The sequence below is a fragment of the Prunus avium genome, chromosome 8 (assembly GCF_965620075.1).
Source record: "Prunus avium chromosome 8, drPruAviu1.hap1.1, whole genome shotgun sequence".
NCBI lineage: Eukaryota > Viridiplantae > Streptophyta > Magnoliopsida > Rosales > Rosaceae > Prunus > Prunus avium.
In genome coordinates, this window is record NC_142291.1 from 7281930 (window position 1) to 7302225 (window position 20296).

Sequence of the window (20296 nt, forward strand, 5' to 3'; positions counted from 1 at the left end):
ATGTCCATCGTTAGGTACTTTGAAACCCTCGTCTTGCAAAGAACAAAACCCGACATCAACCAATCCCATCTTCCACCAGACGTTCTTTACATCGTATTCAAACTCTACAAGTCAACCATAAGAGCTTGGTGCCCTCAAGAAGATGATCATGATCTTCCAATAGTGGTTCCATATTCACCAAACAACCGCGTATTTATAACTCAAGAAACCATCAATGTCCCTCGTACCATGCTAAAATCGTCTAGTACTACATCCCTCATGGTTGACATTCTCTCCAGCATGCTTGTCCCCGAGCATGAACATCCAGCTCTTATCGAAAACATATTTTGTGAGCTTGTCGAAAAATATTCGTCGGACAAGACCAACACCATGCTCCCCATTGTTGTGGGCATAAATGATCAGACTTTGCGCATAACCACTATCGGCGGCGGTCAAACAAGCGACGAGGTTCTTGATAGGGTTACGATGGAATCCACGCAAGCATATGAGGCCAAGCCTATCCCTGCAGATAAATCGATCATTGAGCAATTGGAGAAGCTGAGGCTTGATGGCTTGGAAGATAATACCGGACAGATGGCGTGCACCATTTGCATGGAGGACTTTGAGGGCGGTGTTGAAGTTAGTCGCTTGCCTTGCTTGCATCTTTACCATGGAGATTGTATTGTTCAGTGGTTGGAGACGAGTCACTTGTGCCCTTTGTGCCGATATCCAATGACTCCTGCTCCTTGATTTTTGAGTTTAGTTGCTAGATATTATATCATGTTGTAATGGAAAATTAAGAAAATAAAGGATCTGATTGGTTGCTTCAATTACTACTAGAGGTTCTTGTAAAAATGGTCGGTGTGAAGGAGGAGGGGTGTCTTGTGAAAACTTCAAAATCGTTATTGGCATGAATTATTCAACTTGGAGGTGATTCTAAACAATTCATAGATTGGAAGGTCCTCTGTTTGTTACATTCCTATCGACCATCTACATAGAGGAGATTGGGATGAAACATATTTGCAATGAGATACTTTTTTGGATAACCCTTAATAGTTATCTTGAATTTTGATCAGCCTTTTGTTTGGGCTCAAAGTGTGTTTTTTTTCAATCCCCTTGTTAAGTTTTCTTGTTTGATAAGAAATTATTTGACCTAGGATAACTCTAGTTTTAGTAATTTATTGTAATTAGAAGATTAATCATCAGTCTCGAGTGAGTCGAACTTAAAATAATAAAACTCTAGTCTTCGAATATGGGTGAAATTGTGTTGGGAGATTTTTGTTTACAATTTTCCCTCAACAATCCTGTCAGTTGCATCCATGCCTTGGCTTTGGCTAAGCTAAAAAGATTTAACAAGGTTGTAATGGAAACTGATTCCAGGGTGTTGTGTGAGGGCGTTAAAATTTGTATGGGAAATAGAATATGGATCATTTACCCTCTAGCGGAGATAAGGCATCCGAACGAAAGTTTGATTGTGTTGAGTGGAATTGGGTCCCTCGTAATGTGAATCACCTCGCTCATGTGGCGGCCGCAATTGGTGCTTGAGCGGTGGAACTGGAAAGCCTCCGTCGTTGGTTCACGTCCCGAAAATTCCGATGGGCTCCCTTGCCCCCTAGTCTGTAACTTTTTATGTTCTAGTTTTGGTAGTGAAACTGTCTCAACTTGTTGTGCTGAGTTTAGCTTTCCTTCCTATTTGGTTGGAGGTTGCATAGAGCCCCTAAGAGAGAGCTCAAAACCAAGGTTATCCTTGCTTGGAAATGAAATGTTCAAGCTTTACCCCTTGTCATGGACGACCTCCCTCCTATTTAAAGAGATTTCCACCATGGATAGTGAAGGGTTAATCTCATCTTCTTGCCATAGGCCTCCTTTCTAATTTTTTTTCCTTCTTTTAATTGCAAAATTAGGTTAAAAACAAAATAGATCATTTTGAACACAACCCAAGTACGAATTGACCCTGACTAAATAAGTTTGGTTGGTCAAATGTCACACGTGTAGGACTCACATATCCAATAATATCACATCACGTGAATTAAATTAAAAATAATTAAACAAAAACAATTACTTACAGACAATTTAAACATTCATTAAGCAAAAAAAAAATTATTAACATTCAAAATTGCCTCCATCATTTGTAATTCCAAAACCTCAAAGAGGAGTAAGATTTCCACAACAAGAAAACATACATTATATATTCAACCATGGTTTTACACATTACACCATACCGCAAAAAATAATCAAAATTAAATAAAATTAAAAAAGAAGAAATCAAAAGAGCCAATGTGCAGTTATAAATTGAGCTTAATATCACCCAAATCGAGCTCCGCAGCAATCTCCTCAAGCTGTTTCTTCACGCTCAAATCGATCAGCTTCGACCCAGAGTTGCCATATCTCACAGTGAACCCAGCCACCAAGCTTGGATCAATCTCCGTCTTGATCCTCACGTTCTGCGCCCCCGTCAGCTTCTGCACCTGCTTCGCTATCTGCGCCAGGTGCTGCGACTCCAGCTTCACCACCGAGGTCACGATGGCCAGCTCCGTGTCCGTGATTTTGTTGTAAACCACCTCGAACTCCTTTACGATGTCCTTTATGAGGTCGATTCGCTTGGCTTCGACGAGGATGTTGAGGAAATTAACGGTGTGGGGCTGGAGGGTGGAGGACTTGGCGATTTCGTCGAGGACCTTGCGCTTCTTGTCGAGGTCGATGGTGGGGTTAATGAAGAAGTCGAAGACTGACGGCTCGCCGAAGAACTTCTCGATCTTCTCCACGTCGCCCGCGGTGGTTTCGAGTGTGTTGTTGGATTTGGCCACGTCGGCCAACGCCGTAGCGTAGCTGGCGGCGGCGGAGGCGTTCATTCTGGCGCCGAGGGCTCCGCCGCCGTTACGGCGGAGGGTGACAGCGGCGGCGGTGGAGGAGGAGAGCTTGAGGGGGATGGGGGTGAAGGTGGAGGAGAAGGAGAAGGAGAGGGTGGAGGTTCTGGGGGTGAGGGTGGAGGAGAGTTGTGGTGGGGATGATGGGGTTTGGGATTGGAGAGAGATTGGGGTGTGTTGGAGGGCGGCCATTGGTGAATTGGGTGGCTCTCTTTGTCTCTCACACTCTTGGTTTGAGGCTGCGAAGAGAGAGTTTGTGGAATTGAAAAGAAGTGGTTGTTTGGAGGTTTTGGGGATTGATTGATATGGAGGAGGAAGAGGTGGACGGTTGGGATGGTGAAGGAGGGAAGGGGGGTGGACGGTGGGGATTTGATGGGTTTTTATCCTTGTTTGAATGTTAGTAGCCACTGATATCTTAAGGAGATAATGGATTTGACGCGTGGATAGGTTTCATAGGATAGGGTATATTTTATAGAAGAAAGTCTTCCTTCACCTTATATAATTATATTGGGGTTTACACCGGGGTTTTTTTTTTTTTTTTTTGGGGTTACATTGGAGTAAAGAAACTCTATTGGGGTTCGATCTTGAGTGTCACCACCAAAGACTAAAATATCAATAATATCAATAAAATATTTAGGATATTATTGTTTTTCGGGTCTAGGATATTTTGAAGAGTTATTCACACTAACACTTCTTGAGGTTTCTTGTGTTTTCACAAAACCCTTTTTCGTTGATTGTTTGTCCATGATTTCATTGAAAAAAAAATGTATGCAAATGACAAAATTAACCTCAATGAAGTATATGCAATCTAATCTCAAAGGCCAACTTTGTCATTTGGAGAATTTTTTTTGTATAAAATCATCAATCTTTGGACGAAAAATCAATGAAAAAGAGTTTTGTGAAAACAATTTAAAACCTTAGGGGGTGTTCTTGTAATTTCTAAATTCTCAAAGGAGTTTTGTGAAAAAATTGAAAACTTCAAGGGGTGTTAGTGTAAATAACTCAAATTTGAACCTTATAGGAACTCTATGTAGTACTAAGTCACTCATGTATCCCAGACCAAAAAAGAAAAAAAGTCACTCATGTATCTTACTATACAATGTATAAAGTGTAAAATATTGTAGTAAATGATTATGGTGTATTTAATTTTCTTTCATTAATTACTACGTATTTTCTACACTCGCAGTGTTTGTCAACTGACTATATAATCAACTTAAATCAATTTAACCCATCATGCAATGCATTTCCTTCCAATTTTTTTGTGATAAAGTAATAGATAATTGACTAAATAAACATCTTCCAAAGTTTCAAGAAAAAAATTCCAAGTTTTTCTTACAATTTCCTTGGTTTTTATTCAATTTTTATCGATATCGATAATTTCCCCATATTTCCATCGAAATTTCTGTGTTTTTGGACTACCGATATTTCCCAAACTATCAATATTTTAGACCTTGGTCACACCCATAGTCAGAAATATCGATAATATCGAGCATATTTCAGTTGTTTCGAATCACGGATATTTCGGAATATATTCATGTACATATAGTATAAATATCGACGATAATATCGGAAAATATCGATGTCGATAATTTCGCTCACACTTTAGCAATATTTTTTCAAAATATCGATGTAATATCGCTAAAATATCTAAAATATCAATGTAAAGGAAAAAAAAAAAGGAAAAAAAGGGAGAGAAAAAAACACAAAGGGGATTTGAACCCCTCCCATTTTACTCCTCAAACACCTTAACCACCATATCACTTATGTTTTTGTGATAATATGCTAAAATATTTATATTTATATGGGTGGCATGTTAACAATTACATGCAAAACTATTTTGGGGATTTATCATTTGATGATTACTCTTCACAATACACTTACTCTACACATAGAGATGATGAAGATAGTGAAAAATTTGAACCTCATAGGAACTCTATATGTTACTAAGTCACTAATGTATCTTACCATGCAATGTATAAAGTGTAAAATATTATAGTAAATCATTATATATAAATGATTATGGTGTGTGTAATCTTTTTTCATTAATTACTACATATTTTCTACACTTATAGTGTTTGCCAGCTCACTGTATAATCAACTTAAATCAATTAAATCCATCATGCAATGCATTTCCTTCTTCTTCTTTTTTTTGTGATAAACTAATAGATAATTGATTAAATAAACATTCTCCAAAGCTTCAATAAAAATTTCCAAGTTTTTCTTACAATTTCTCAAGTTTTTATTCAATTTTTATCGATATCGATAATATCCCGATATTTCCCTCGAAATTTTCGTGTTTTTGGACTACCGATATTTCCGATATCATCGATATTTTAAACCTTGGTCACACCATTGTGGTGGGAACCCATTGACATGTGGGTAAGTTTTTTAGATGGATTAAATTATTGAAATTTAAAACATGGGTTTTGATGTTTTAAAATTTGACACCATTTTCCAGTCTCAAGTTTGAACTCTCATACCTAGATAATGTGTGTGTGAGAAATCTCTCTTCCCCTTGTAGTTTAGACTATCCATGGTATTCAAAAAAAAATTGACACTATTTTTGAACAAAAATGCTAGGGACACTAAATTTGTGTATCAAATTTGAGTCCCAAATGATGCATTGTGGTTCTTTTTGGTGGGTCTACTGTGTTGGTGTTTAGCAGGTTTTTTTCTTTATTCTAGTTTTTATAGCGATCTCATGTGGCATGAGTCAGACTCTCCTGTTAATCCATGGCATGGGTGGTACTCTTTCCTATCTTGGGGTACCATTGCTTTTAAAATAATCAGGATATTTTATTTTTACAAAACACCTTAAACTGCTTAACTTTAAAGTGAAGTAGGTTTTTGGCCAAAAAGGGATCCCAAACGGGACCTTAATAAGGCTACTGTAATCGTGCCGGTCTTTGTATGCCTTTTATGATTTATGACTGAAATCTTCTTCTAAAAATAAAAAAAAATTGAGTCCCAAATGCTGTGTCCTTTTGCCGCATCATTTGTTTTGTTTCATCAAATTGCCACATATATTTTTTTGGGTCAAATTGCCACGGGCACTTAGGAGTAATTAATTTCTTTTCACAAAAAATATATAATAAAAAAAACATTTAGTATCCAAAAACTAAACGCATTTCCTTCAATTACAATGATGGTGCCAAAACCCTTCTAGTCCAGCTTAAATATCAAATTAATATATTTGTGATGGGTTTGGGGATTTTGTAGAAATGTCACTTGAACTTATACATCAGTTTCAATTTGTCCTCTTAAAAAAAATTGAAGTGAAATGTCACCTTAATTTTTCAAAATCCATGATTTGTCATATGGCTTTAACACCATTCAATTTTTCATCCACTTTCAAGGGTATTTTTATCTTTCCAATATATAAACCCTTTTTATTTTATTTTATTAAAGCTATGTAAACCTCTTTTTATAAGACAATGCTTTCATCTCTTTTAACCCAAGCCTTTTGGCTGGAAACTCAAGCCTCCCCACCCCCATTAACAAATCACACGACTAGTCTCTCTACCACCGAAAAACTCATCCTCTTGTCCCACCAAAAAAAATTCCTCAAGACACGCAACCATGGCCAACCTGGCTAATATACCATGGTAAAGGGCAAGAGTGAGATCATGTGTTCTACCATGGTGAAGCGCAAGAATGAGATCCCGATTTTGAGTCTTAAATTGAAAATCAAAAACTCAGAAATTAAGAACAAAAAATGAAAACCATATAAATCAATTCATCTGAAAAAAAAAAAAAAAAAAAAAAAGAAGATTGAAAATTAAGCTTGCCAAATGGAAGGTTGGAGAGAGTGCGGTTGCCTAAGCAAATTCCGACCAAGATAAGGAGAGAATGGAGAGAAGTAGCCGTTGAGGGAGGAGAGAGTGCGAGAGAATCCACCGCCACCCCTGTTCCAAATCCACCCCATCATCACCCTGCCACTGAACCAATAAGGACGAACAAGCAGCCCACTAAATTTTTTTTTTTTTTCCTCTCTCTCATTTCTCCATCTCTTATTCCTTTCTTTCTTTCTCTTCACCCCGAAAACAATGGAGATCGGTGACTCTATGCGGAGTTCGAAGCCTCGCATTTCTCACCCAAAAAAATATAAATAGAAGAGGGTTTACGTATTGGAAATGCTAACATAGTTAGAAGATGAAGAAGAATAAGTGCCCATTTGGCATTGCTTATTTGGGGTGATAAGTGATTTTTTTAAAATTTTGGAAAGCCCAGCCCGTTTGGTAAACTATGAGAAAATCACTTATTGTTAAAAATTGTTGTGAGAGAAAGCTATAAGGGAAAGCAGCTAATGTGGTGCTTTCATTTTCTGATTATGCAGGAATCAGTTTTGAAGAGGCGCTGGGTTTAATGATTGTTTGTACAATATCTGGCCAAGCATTTCCAAGCTAATCCAAGCAAAGGGAAGGGAGTCCCACATCGACAAAACACAAGAGAAGGGGACTCTCCCTTCCCTATAAAAGAAGACCCCTCTCCTTCAAAGGAGAGAGAGGAAGAAAGAGGTTGGGCAGGCTACTAGGGCCTCATGGGCTTACCCATGAGCCCATTTACAAGCCCACGAATCATCGGCCATCAGCCAGATCATCTGCCTTCGGCCATCAGCCTTCGGCCAGCAGCCTTCGACATCTGCCTTCGGCCATCAGCCTTCGGCATCTGCCTTCGGCCTTCGGTATTCTTCCTCTTCCCCTTGGGTCTAATCCTATGTACAATGTATACACACATTATTATAATGAGAACATACTTCTCTGTGGACGTAGCCCATTATTCGGGTGAACCACGTACATTTGTCTTCTGTATGCATGTCCATTTATTTACCGATTGCTCTTACATACTGAGGGCCCTCACCCTCAACATCCACCTCATCTTTAAGTTGGCCTACATACTACCTGTCTAGTTTTAGCGCCAACAATGATTATGCGGCAATCATTTTCTGATTATGTGGGAATTAGTACTAGCAACACTTTTAACAAAAAGTTTACCAAACGCCAAACTGCTTTCTCTCACAGTTGATTTTTTCTCACAACAAATTTGATAACGATTATTTTCACAACACAGCAATGCCAAACTAGCCCTAAGACTAAAATATTAAAACTCAACACGTTGGAAATACATATTGGAAATGCTAACAGAGGCAAACTAGCTAACCAACTTAACACTAAACACGTGATTTTATTTTAACAGACTAACAGTAGTGCCACATCATCTAACTATTAGCCAAACAAAAAAGACTAAAATACCTTTAAAAATGGATGGAAAATTGAATGGTGTTTAAAGTCAGATGACAAATCATGGATTTTGAAAAATTAAGATGACATTTCTCTTAGATTTTTCTTTAAGGTAACAAATTGAAACTGGTGTACAAATTTAGGTGACATTTCTACAAAAATCCAGGGAAATTATTGAAAATATTATAATATGTAGGGGATGTTGCAAAAATATGCAGAAATATCACTTGTTATTGTGTCTAGGGGTGGCAATTTCTGACATTTAAAGTGATGATGTGTCATATGCCACATCATTTGGGATTCAAATTTAGTGCACATATTTGGTGTCCCTGACCTTATTGATTTATGAAAGGCTAAAAATGATTTTTAACAATTAAAATAGCTTGTGATAGTATTAGGTAAAAAAAAACTTATAAAGTGGTTCTGAATCGTAAGTGTTTTATTTTTTATTTTTAAATAAAAATGTTGACGTGTTTACAATAGAAGCACTTGTAAAATAAAAACACTTGTAAGTAAAAAATGATTCCTACAAAACAGTCTCATATCGAACCCAAACATAGTGAAACTTATACAAAATTTACAATTCATCTTGACATATGTATCAATTTTTAAAGCCGCGGCGGCGGTGATAATCAATGTATTGCATGGATTGTGGCATGAGAAAAAACGAAATTCGAAGCTATGAAACTAGTGAAGAAAGGCCTGAAAAAAATATTTATTTCCAGCAGCAATGTGATTGGCACATTGCCATCCCAAATGCTCACCAACATTACACACCATGAACTTCCCAACAACAGAAGCAAAAGCACAAACTCAGCCATTGAACTTACATATCAAGTGTACACTATACAAATAACCGAAGACACCATATAACACAAGTTCTATGTTCTACGATAGTATAAACATATCCACTTTACCAGCAATGGGAAAATAAAATTGAGTAGAGGCATCATAGGATAAATATTCCAACTCAGCGTCCATGCGAAGGAAAAGAGTCATCTGTAGAAGACTGAGCACCGGATCCGACATTTGAGTTTTGTGATGTAAATAAGTTTGGGTATGAGAAGTACGGATCATCTTCCATTGAACTCAATCTCTGAGGCTGATGTCGAACAGGCTCATGTTCAAAAGCATGATCATTGGGAAGTGAGGAATCCAAATCCACATTAAGTGGCTCCATACTGATAGAAGAAAGATCTGATACCTTAGCTCCATGGCCATATTCATGGACTTGATGCGGTCCCGGAGAATTTATAACACCATCAGAATCACCATTGCGGATAACATGATCAAAATCTGGTTTTTCTCTAGTATCTGACTCACTAGGAATGTCTACATGAAATGGGTTTTCACAGCTATTTTCAGGGACTTCTTCACTGTTTTTCTTGGTAAGCTCGTTGATTCTAACTTGTGCAAGACTAGCTGCTGAGCGTGCTGCTGCTGCTGCACGTTCCGCAGAGTCTGCAGCAGCCTGAGCAGCAGCTAACACATCCTGAAAATCCACATTGGCGTCGCTTCTTGTTCTTGAAAGAGAGGGTGGTGGATTGCTTCGTCTTGTAGAAAATGATGCAGACGAAAGTGATGGGGGAGAAATAAATGGCAAGAACTGTTTATCTTCCACACCACCAACTGAAACATGAGACTGTTCGTGTTTATTAGCCACTGATCTTGCTTCCCTCACTTCTTCAGACTCAAAGGAAAGCTCTTCGGACGGATTTTCAATGGACCCAGAATCTTTTGACAATCCATGATCAATTTCAGAAAATGGCGGAGTTGGTAAAGGTGGAGGCATCGCAGGTGCTGAGGCTGGATTCGCAATTGGTCGTAGCGATACCGTAGGCACTTCAGGAAAGTCTAATGAGTCCAAACCCTCATCAGAATCAGACTGTTCTTTCTGAGACTGATCTGGGGTGCAGTACGATGTTTCATCATGTTTTTCTTTGGGGAGGGGCAGTTTAGACCCACTGACAAACTGTGTCGGACCATTCTGACAAAGAGAGGACAGAATTATAGCCGACAGGTGAAAAAGGAAAAAGGAAAAGGGAAAAAGGGCAAAAGAAAATGAGTACAGGCAGGGGAGCATTATGTTTACCAATAAATCTTCATGTGGTTTGAAAATTTCAGCTTCAGATGCAGCAGGATCCCAATCCAGCTCATGCTCTTCGGCAATTTCTTTCAGTAGCTTCAGTTTTTTCTCAGGCGAAGGAGCACGAACAGATAGCAGTTCTATCAACTGCAATTAAAATCCAGAGTCACAAACACAAAGTAGCAACCTAAATAGCTTGAAGAATAGCATTACAATTCTAGTGCACTAAAAGATGAATATCATGGGGGGAAAAGGATTGCACTACAAAAAGAAAGTTCATAAAACCTGGCGATTGACACCACAGTCTGGAATTAGTTCTGATGCAGCTGATACAAATTCTTTCCCATATTTTGAAGCAAATAGCATTTGAACTTGTAGCAACTCTGACAGATCAGCACATCTTGGCGCAGCAAAACACACACTGGATATTGCTTCTTTTAAGTCTAGAGGACATTCCCTGTATCAAAAATTTTAGTTATTAAGTTTTTAAGGATTGGGTGAATTTTAACCTATATGTAACTACAAAACTTAGCATACTAACTTTTTGTGTCAAAATTTCAAGAAACTTAAATGCTAAATAAGTAAATCAAATAGCACAAACTTAGAAATATGATGACATTTAATTATACAAAAACACAGGTTGAGTGGAAAAATGAGAAAATCAACCACATGACTAACAAAGATAATAAGCTCACAAAGATGATAAGGTAAGTGATGCAAGAGGTACAAAGCATTTCACAGGCTACCTCATAAAGTAACTTGGTGGCTTATGTGGCGGTGCCATGTGAGTTAATGAAATTTCCCCGTGATACATGAGGATAATGGCAGTACAAATACGTGGCATGGCATGCCATCTCCGTTGCCACACCCACAACAGTTTGTAAAAGCATGCTCCATCAAGGATAGAGTCAAAGTGAAACCCATAAAAAATTCCTAAAACTGATACTACTGTACTCCCTATTCCAGAACCACCAGACTCAACAACTGGGTCGAGAACAGAGATTATGCTCCCCACTAGCATTTAATGGGTTTTGTCACTCAATTGCAATTTTCCTATGACAAGCTCTGCTTAGTTTCAAGTATCAATAGAAAGTGGTATTAGACTTTTTAATTGCAAGAATTTGGAAGCAAAGTAGAAGCCTAATACAACTGTAAAACTTAGCTGAAGTGCTAATGTTCTAGAAGAAGATACACCAATCACAAGTTCTCAACCTTTCTTTTTTCCTTTGTTTTCTCTCCCGAAACATTTCAGTAACCAAATTAACTATGTCTGAAACTAGAAAGCAGGAATATCCTAAAAGAGAGAAAGCTTGTTAGCAGCATGTATTCTATTGAATTGCAAAAGTGGGCCTTTCACTTTCATGAATATCTAATTCACAGGGCTCCAAAGAAGTCAACTAAATGATTCATTCCTAAATGTTTCAGTCCCTACTTTAAAAGCTGAAGCATCTCATATCTATTTTAATATAAACTGCAGTAGTCTTATTTCTCCACCATTGGAAAAAGAGGCTGGTGTACAAGCTTAGCCAATTACTAAAATGTTAAGTTTTACACCGGAAATTTCAAGCTTTGCAGATCAAGCCACAGAATGTCTGATTAAGTAAAAAAAGAATGAAGTCTTGCTTTAACAAAAATGTTCTGACTCATATCCTAAGTCTCACGTCCTTGTATGTAAGAATGTATGTGTGCCAATCACTTGTTATATTTCTAGTCGCTTTTTCTTATCTATTATTTTCTCTTAATCATTTTTTCTCTACATACATGTATGTCATTGTCTCAAAACTATTTGTGTGTTTGTGAATGTGCACTTTTGTCTTGGCCTAAAGAGGAGTGTCCCGAGAAGATTGAAGTGTTTTTGGTGTTTCTGTGAAGAAAAACCAGTAACATCAATCTATTGCAAAGTTGCAACCAACAACTAACAGAAGTTTAGTTGGTCATGGAAGGAAAACTGGTAACCATTCATTTTGATTAAGAGAGAGTTATTCTTTATTATATAAACAATGGTCTTCTCTTTCCATTCCACTCTCTCCCCACAAGGAAAAGGAACATGGAGTACAGATGGACTAAGGATCATCAGAATAATTAATATTTTCAACAGTTCATATCAACTTGAGATGTTTGTTTTCAATCACATTTCAGCAATGCATTTCATTTTTTTTCTTCCCTAAATCATAATCTGTTCATGATTTCAGAAATACATGCATGCTACTAAATCCATGAAATCCATTCTAGAACACCCCAGAGTTTTCACCTCACAAGTTTAGAAGAATTACAACGAATCAGTTGCTTTTTAAAAAATAAGAGTCCGCGAAGTAATGCATACATGAATAAAAAATAATATTCTTTCTTTTAACAAAGAACAAACAGTCGTTCTTTCACCATACTAGGATATGCAAGAAGGTTTACAAAATTTTCCATATGTAGCCATTAAAAAAGATAGCAGGAATTGCTGCATGCATAACCCATGAACCGCGGATCATCTTAGTTTTTTTTCCGTCTACGAAATATTTATCAATACTGAAAACGTTGCAGTTGCAGAGAGAATTTGAGATATCACATAATTTTAGCTCAGGATTCTGACAAATCAAAACTAAAAATTGCATGCCAGATTATTGGAACAAACAGAAGCATGGTACAAGCAAATCACCAGTTTAGAGATTAACCTTTGTGATTCAATAATTGGAAGGCGGACAGCAATAAGCTCACAAAATAGCTCAAGAATCTCATGAGCTGCCATCATATTCTCTTCTCTAATAATATGCTCTACCTGAAATGTAAATATCAATAACACCATTATGAAATGATCATGAGAAAAATTCTCAGTAAAATTTTTCTTGATACTTTCTAATTAAATTAACTAGTTCGTACTTTGTGATAGAAAAATTGAATAGTAACAACATAAATGGAAAAGAGAAGTATTACCCGAATCCTAGCAGTAGCCTCTTGGCCAGTCTCAAGAAGCTTGGCAATGTCACGGCGCATCTGTTTAATCTGCATTTCTCTCCTGTTCCTCAACAACTTTATCCGCGGAATAGTCAATTTCAGCAGGGTTTTGCTGCACACAAGAAGCACAAACTTACATGAAATCACCCGAAACCAAACTAAAAACAAATTTGCATTGCGCATCTACAGAACACAAATACTTCAAAACCCATGCCCTCAAAATATTCAGTTTACCAAAATGGCCCTAAATTTGTTATAATCTGATTACTTCATTTCTTGCAATGTTAAGATTAACTCAACTAAGTTAGGTTTATGCACTTATTCGCAACATTTACTACTTCCTCAACAGCCAAACATCAATAGAATATCGATCAAAGTTTTCGATCTCCTAAAACTCACAAACCCAGAAAAGACCCAGAAAGTAAAAAAACAAAATCGGAAACGGAAACACAACTGAGAGATCAGAGGAGCAAATAACAGTTGGGGTGATCAATGATGGTACCATTTGGCCGCTTTGAAGCCCTTGTTGAAGAACGAATCGAGCATCGACATGGCTGACGACGAAAATCCAAATCCCTAATTCCCAACAAAAATCAAAGATTTGCTTTTTTTTTGGTTTTCGGTAACTCTTATAAGTGTCACAAAGATTCAATCTTGGTGATGTTGCAGAAACAGAGAAGGAGATGGATGATGATGACGAGAAAGACTACCTGCTACGTAAAAGAAAGAAACACAGAGTTTTGGCTACGGACAAAACGCGTCGTTTTACAAGTTTGCTTAGTGGACAAGGAGGCTCTGCGCAGCTCTATGTTTGCGCGGGCGGTCTGTGTGCTTATATTTTATTGCTGTGGGGCCAAACACTGCCTTATCAGGCCGAGGGGCTACTTCTCCTTCCTGATGATGTTGCCTTCTACAACCTTCAACGATTCACAATATTTGCTAAATGTTTATTATTATTTTTTTTATCAAACTAATACATATTAAATTTATAATTCATATATATATATTGAAAAAAAGTCTATTATTCTTCAAATAGAAGAGGAAAGTTTTCTCACATACATTGTCAATGTGCCATAGGGTTCAAATATGAGACCGTTGATCGGCAAGTCAAAAGTCTTTTTCCACTGGAGCTAGATCCCATTGGTTTATAATTCATATCTTATTATTGAAAAGAAGTCTATTATCCTTCAAATAGAAAAAAATGATATGTCAAGCTACTAACAATACTATTACTTACAAACGAAGAAATTATTTATTGAGATTTCAATGAAGAAAAAAAAAACAATTTTATTTGATTTTCTGAGGGCCAGTTTGGCATTGCTGTGCTGTGAAAATAATTGCTGTCAGATTTGCTATGAGCGAAATCAGCTGTGAGAGAAAGCAGTTTGGCGTTTGGACTTTTTGTTAAAAGTGTTGTTGGTACTAATTCCTGCATAATCAGAAAATGATTCCCGCATAAACATTAAACCTAGCGCTTCTTCGAAATTGATTTTTGCATAATCAGAAAATGAAAGCATCTCATTAGCTGCTTTCCCTTATAGGTTTCTCTCTCAACAATTTTTAACAATAAATGATTTTCTCATAGTTTACCAAACGGGCTAGGCTTCCCAAATTTTTTAAAAAATCACTTATCACCCCAAATAAGCAATGCCAAACAGGCACTTAAGACTTGTGGTCATCTTCTTATTGCATGTTGTTTTTCAATAGGAATTTCTTGTGTATTATATAGGCTGAAGCTTTTGCTCTCAAACAAGCTTCGCAATGGGTTGTTTGACTGCAATTAAAGCAGAGTTATATTGAGGGAGATTCTATGATTATTATCCAGGCACTTCACAATCAAATAGAAGTTCCGTGAAAAAATGTGCTGGTGAAAAGCCATTTTCATCCTCTATTCTATTTCCCCACCTACTTTATTTTCAAAATTTTAAAGACAAATTTGCCCTTTTGAAAAATGACTTCTAAGGACTTAGGTTTAAAAACTCAACTCACATAACTCAATTAAAATTGACACACATATTAATGTATTTTATTAATTAAAGGATTTTAATTAATTTCCTTTGTAATCTTTCACCATCTCCTTCTACTTGACTCTTCTTTCCACTGATATATTCAAATTTTCACCTTCTTTTTTAACCCACCTCCCTCTTCGTTCTCCTCCCTTTTGTGATGTCATCAATACAATTTTTTGTAAAATTCTTTGTTTTCTATATCAAACGCCATCCATGAAGAAAAAGAAAAAGAAAACTACTTATGCGGGTATCTAGTCTCATCCTTATACAAATCAATTATGCAGATCAACAAGTGGTAGATGGGAGTGAAGTTAAAATAGTAGAGCCATGTATGATGCATATGTAAAATTCTATTGGGTCAAGAATCATTAAAAATTAATTGCTTTAAACTCATCAGAGAAGCAAAAGGTTATTGGGCAGACATAAAAGAGTGCTTGCTTCTCTCTTCTTTTGGATCATCCTCTCCAACAAAACAAATTTTTTTTCATGAGGGTGGGTAAGAGGAAGACGGTGAAAGATTAAAAAGAAAATTAATTAAATGCCCTTAATCAATAAAATTCATTAATACATGTGTCAATATGCTGCCATGTGTCAAATTGCTTGAATTAATAATTAAAGGGTATTTTCGGAAAAATGGTGGGTGGAAAGATAGGATTGTGTTTTTTCAAATTTACATGGTGGGTGAGAAGATAAGGTGGGTGGGGAAATAAGACAGGGGAGTGGAAATAATAGCACTCATGGAAAATCAAGACTCCTTTACAAGCCATCTGACATTTTTTTAATAGATATTTAGTTATATACCCCTTTTTTTTTGTTCGAAAAAGTATGAATTCAATTGAAATCAGGGCAAAATAACCCAGAATACATCAGTAAGAACACAACCCTAAATGGAGGTTCTTGCAATACATAAACTGTAAAATCATAACCAACTATGCACAAGTATTACAAGATAGTGAGGACAAATATACATCTTGAAGGACTCACATGGAGTTACAAATGAGGAGGACCCATACTTCTGCAACAACCAGTGCTTGAAGAATATCAAGGCAGATAACAATCTCTCAAACATTTTGGGACAGGAAACACCTCAAAAGTGGAAGGCATAACCGTTCATCTTCCACCAGGACATTCCAAAGATTATCATAGCATCTCCAAATCCTCACTTGATCCCAAGCACAATTGATTGTAGATCCACCAAATCCAGCAGCTCCACTTCCAATACAGAGAGATCTGTCACAAAAGCAATAGATCTATCAAGATCTTCCAAAAACTAGCCTTAAAAGGTTGGGACTCAAACCGTAGAGAAATAGGGATGAAACAAAACCTTGCAAAAGTAAGGATCAGACAAAATCCAACAAAAGTTGGGGGGGAAAACTTCTCCACAACATAAGGGGGGAGGCCCAGATTATTAGCCAAAGGGGGTGGTTCCAGGGGAGATCCCTTGGAATCAAGGAGATTTTCATATTTGGTGTGGTTTTGGGTTTGGGGGGGAAGAGAGAGAGAGAGAGAGAGAGAGAGAGAGAAGGTCGTTATATACCCATTCTTAGCACTAGTGATATAGATAAACCCTACACCATTTAATTTCTATAAAGAAACCCAAAAAAGACCCAAAAAAACGACAGCTGGCCGTGTTGAATTTAGTTTTGATTATTAAATTACTTTGATGCCTTATTGAGTGTTTTGGGGTTTTTTTTAAGAGGTTTTGGGGTTGAGTTTGCTTTAAGAAATCAATGGCAGTTTTGTAATTTATAGGAAGTTCGAAGTCTCTTTGTTATGTTGTAAATAAAAAGTTCATTTCATGTAGAGTTTTTTTTTTTATTTTTTTATAATTTGGTCCCCCATATTGGGCATAATAGTGAATCCCTCTTTTTTTTAAATTCAAATTCCGAGTTTTCTCTATATATCATATTTATAGACAAGCAACATGGTTGTTGTTGTTGATGGTTTTAGAGCATCTCCAATAGTAGTAGCAAATTAAAGTTTGTTGACCTTTGTAGCAATTTGAAAAGATTTATTTGCTACTTGGATAATTTTTGCTCCAACAAACTCTTCAATTTAATTAATGCAATATCATGGAAAATAATGAAAAACATGAAAACATGTGAACAATTTCTATGTATTTATTATAGAGGTTTGCTAATCTAAGTCACTCGAAAGTGATTGCCTTCATACTTGCTATCCATGTGTGATAGCTTATGGCTTCTCAATGTTTTTTTTGTTGAGAAATTCTAGGATTGCATTCATAATTCACCCAAAAAAGTCACAAAGGGCCAATACAAACTAGCCACAAATGGTTATTACAACAATGAAGCGATCTAAGATCAAAATTAAGACAATCTAGTTCGCCTCTACTAAAGATCACACATGATAGAAGAAACTCTGGCATAGGCATTCCAACTAAGATTGCAAACTCAGAATAATCAAAAAGAGATAAAACTTGAAAAAACCAAGTCATAAGAATATAAATAAAACTCTCACAAATGAGAGATGAAAAGCTCTCACAAAGGAGCTCTCACAAAGGAGAGGTGAAAAGCTCTCACTAAATGAGAGGTAAAAACTAAACAAAGAACCCAAAAAGTTTCTGCGACTTATTCCAAACATAAAGAAACCGCAAAAAGGATGGTGGTGGAGATCCGACGCCAAAATGCAAGTGGAGATCCAACGCCAAGACACAGCCGTATGTGATGGTTGAAGGAAAATCATAACAAAATGAAGACAAATAGGGAAAATCTTATTTTTTTTGAAAATGGGGGAAGAGGAGAAGAGAGGAAGAGAAGAGGGGAGAGAGGAGGAAGAACTGTGGCTTCCTCCCCCCTCAAAGTGAAAATGGCTCTAAGAGTGTTTTTTGGGAGAGTGGGAGCTTATGGCTTCCCAATGTTAAGCATTAAATTAATGTACAAATTGAATTATCTTTACCAGGAAAGTCCAAACGCCAGCAACCATAAATATTACAGCTGCTTACTTTTTTGGCTACCCATTTTACCCCCCATAATATACTATAATTCCTTCTTTACCCCTCATCATGTATTGTCATTCTCTACCCCTCCCTCCATCATGTTTTACTTTAAACCCATATCACTGTACGAAAACAAAAGACTTTGCTACAGAAAAACTTCATCCCTCCATCATATGCATGAAGGAAAAATTTCATTGCTTGTACGAAGACAAGTTTTCTTTGTTGAGGTAATCTTCTTACATCTTCTAATTTTATATATATATTTGATATTTTTTCTATATGTATGTATATTGTCCTATTCTATATGAATGTATATCTTCCTCTTTATGCATTGCTCTTTGTCATAATTTTTTTTTTCCCTACTTTTTCTTCTTATTCTAGCTTCATGCTACTTGTTTTTTTGGGTCAAACATGCTACTTATTTTTGCTCTTTTTTATATGGAATCTATTTGTCATGTTGATAAATTTCCTATTATTTATATAGTTATTCTTTGTCCGTCACTACGACTTCTAATTGGATTTTTTCCTTTCTATAGAAATTTATTTTTCAGTTCCAATTTTATAAATAAATAATATATATATATATATAGTTTTTTTTTGTCAACAATATATATATAGTGATAGTACCAATTTGGTTGTTTGATAAATATTTGTATTTTTTTTTTCTATTGATATAGGTAACAATGAGCCTAAATATTGATCTAAATAAAAATGTTAAAGAGTGTGATGAGGATGTTGATGCATATAACAATGAAAATTTGATAGATGTTGAAGAGGGTGGGGATAAAAATTATAAAGTGCTAGAAACTTACATTGGCATGGAATTTGTTTCACATGAAGAGGCAAAATCTTTTTTATTTAAAGTATGCAAAATTAATAGGTTAGAGTTATGGGTGAAAGACCTCCAACAGCTATACTAACTTATCAAGACAAAGCAACGAAATCAGCTATTGCGGTGGTATTTTCAAACTCACAATATCACTTTTTTCTATGGCACATAATGAGGAAAGTCCCTGAAAAGCTTAGTCATGTAATTAAAAAAACATAAAGATTTTCTCAGAGTATTCAAAAGATGTGTTCATTATTCATGGACATGCGAAGATTTTGAGAGAAAATGGTGGGATTTGATTGAAAGATTTGAGCTTCAAGAAGATGAATGGCTTGCATCTTTATTTGAAAAGCGTTCATATTGGGTGCCCGCTTACATAAGAGACACATCTTTTGCTGGAATGTCTACTGTTGCGTAGATACAACTGCACCAAAATGGATTAAGCTGCATCCTCAACTTGTGATACTCGCAAGTGCACGAACCGTTGGTAGTTTAGCGTATGTAAGTGCGAGGTCGATTCCACAGGGATTGGTGATTGAATGATCCAATTTAGTTTCCCTACACAAAACAGAAATGAAAAAGAAAGGAAATAAATAAAACAAGGAAGAAAGAAATAACTAACTCAAGCAGATAAGTTCCCAAGTTCAATTAGATTAATGGATTGATTCTAGCTAAAGTATGATTAAACCATGGTGTGTGGTCATAACCTTGTGTTCCTAATTCCCTAATTTGATCATTTTTTGTCTAACCTAAAATTAAGCATTAGGAACCCATTAAGCATAGAAGAACATTTTAAACAACCAAGTATGTATCTAATCCCTGTTGTCGAATGTCCATACATACTCTTCCTATTCATAGTTCAATTCGAATTAAAGCATGGTGTATACTCTTAATTCAAACCAAGATAGCTAACATGCAAGCCTAAATGGTGATCAATCATTCAAACTAGCATATTAACTTATAAGCATAATGAATAAGAACAAAAACCATAATTGAAACTTGGAAACTAATTCAACTTGAAAACTTAAGAAAATAATTTACATAACAAAGAAAAATAAATTACAACTAAGAAGCAAAAGGAAAGCTAGAATTGAGAACTAGAAAGCAAAATTAAGAGAATTTGAGGGAGAGAAGGGAAGGGAGCTCTAGAGAAGTGTTTGAGAGCTCCCCCCCTTGGGGTGTGTTTACAAGCTTAGAGAACTTCCCTATTTATAGGCCTAGGGGAAGTGAAAATCTGAATTCAATATGGCTAATGCATACAACACTTGTTTTATAAAATCTGAAATGGTTGATGCACTTGTATTAGAAAATCTAAATTGGGTGATGCACTTCACTAATAAATCCCACCAGCAGCCCTAGCTCATCTTCATGTCACCATGACCAAGCT

At 36.3% G+C, this 20296-nt stretch overlaps 3 protein-coding genes across 3 annotated transcripts; 1 reads left to right on the plus strand and 2 right to left on the minus strand.

Annotated features, from left to right (window-relative positions):
- On the plus strand, positions 1-729 carry LOC110757876 (uncharacterized). Its single transcript, XM_021959614.2, has one exon. It carries the CDS (start codon positions 1-3, stop codon positions 727-729), a length of 729 nt encoding a protein of 242 aa, XP_021815306.2.
- A 1411-nt stretch (positions 730-2140) lies between these two features.
- On the minus strand, positions 2141-3194 carry ATPD (F-type H+-transporting ATPase subunit delta). Its single transcript, XM_088245022.1, has one exon. It carries the CDS (start codon positions 3036-3038, stop codon positions 2265-2267), a length of 774 nt encoding a protein of 257 aa, XP_088101148.1. The 5' UTR covers positions 3039-3194; the 3' UTR covers positions 2141-2264.
- A 5583-nt stretch (positions 3195-8777) lies between these two features.
- On the minus strand, positions 8778-13929 carry LOC110757874 (Regulator of Vps4 activity in the MVB pathway protein). Its single transcript, XM_021959612.2, has 6 exons — positions 13618-13929; positions 13095-13227; positions 12836-12939; positions 10458-10629; positions 10179-10319; positions 8778-10073 (listed from the first exon to the last, which is right to left on the minus strand). The coding sequence occupies exons 1-6, from the start codon at positions 13665-13667 to the stop codon at positions 9057-9059; spliced, it is 1617 nt and encodes a 538-aa protein (XP_021815304.1). The 5' UTR covers positions 13668-13929; the 3' UTR covers positions 8778-9056.
- Between the last annotated feature and the right edge of the window lie 6367 nt (positions 13930-20296).

Excerpts from the sequence above, each read along its gene's own strand:
- LOC110757876 (XM_021959614.2), top strand. The coding sequence starts at position 1 with ATGTCCATCGTTAGGTACTTTGAAACCCTCGTCTTGCAAAGAACAAAA.
- LOC110757874 (XM_021959612.2), bottom strand. The coding sequence starts at position 13,667 with ATGTCGATGCTCGATTCGTTCTTCAACAAGGGCTTCAAAGCGGCCAAA. Across the intron at positions 12,940-13,094 it reads AGGCTACTGCTAGGATTCGG|GTAGAGCATATTATTAGAGA; the intron begins GTAATACTTCTC and ends TTTACATTTCAG. Across the intron at positions 10,074-10,178 it reads AACCACATGAAGATTTATTG|AATGGTCCGACACAGTTTGT; the intron begins GTAAACATAATG and ends TCTCTTTGTCAG.
- ATPD (XM_088245022.1), bottom strand. The coding sequence starts at position 3,038 with ATGGCCGCCCTCCAACACACCCCAATCTCTCTCCAATCCCAAACCCCA.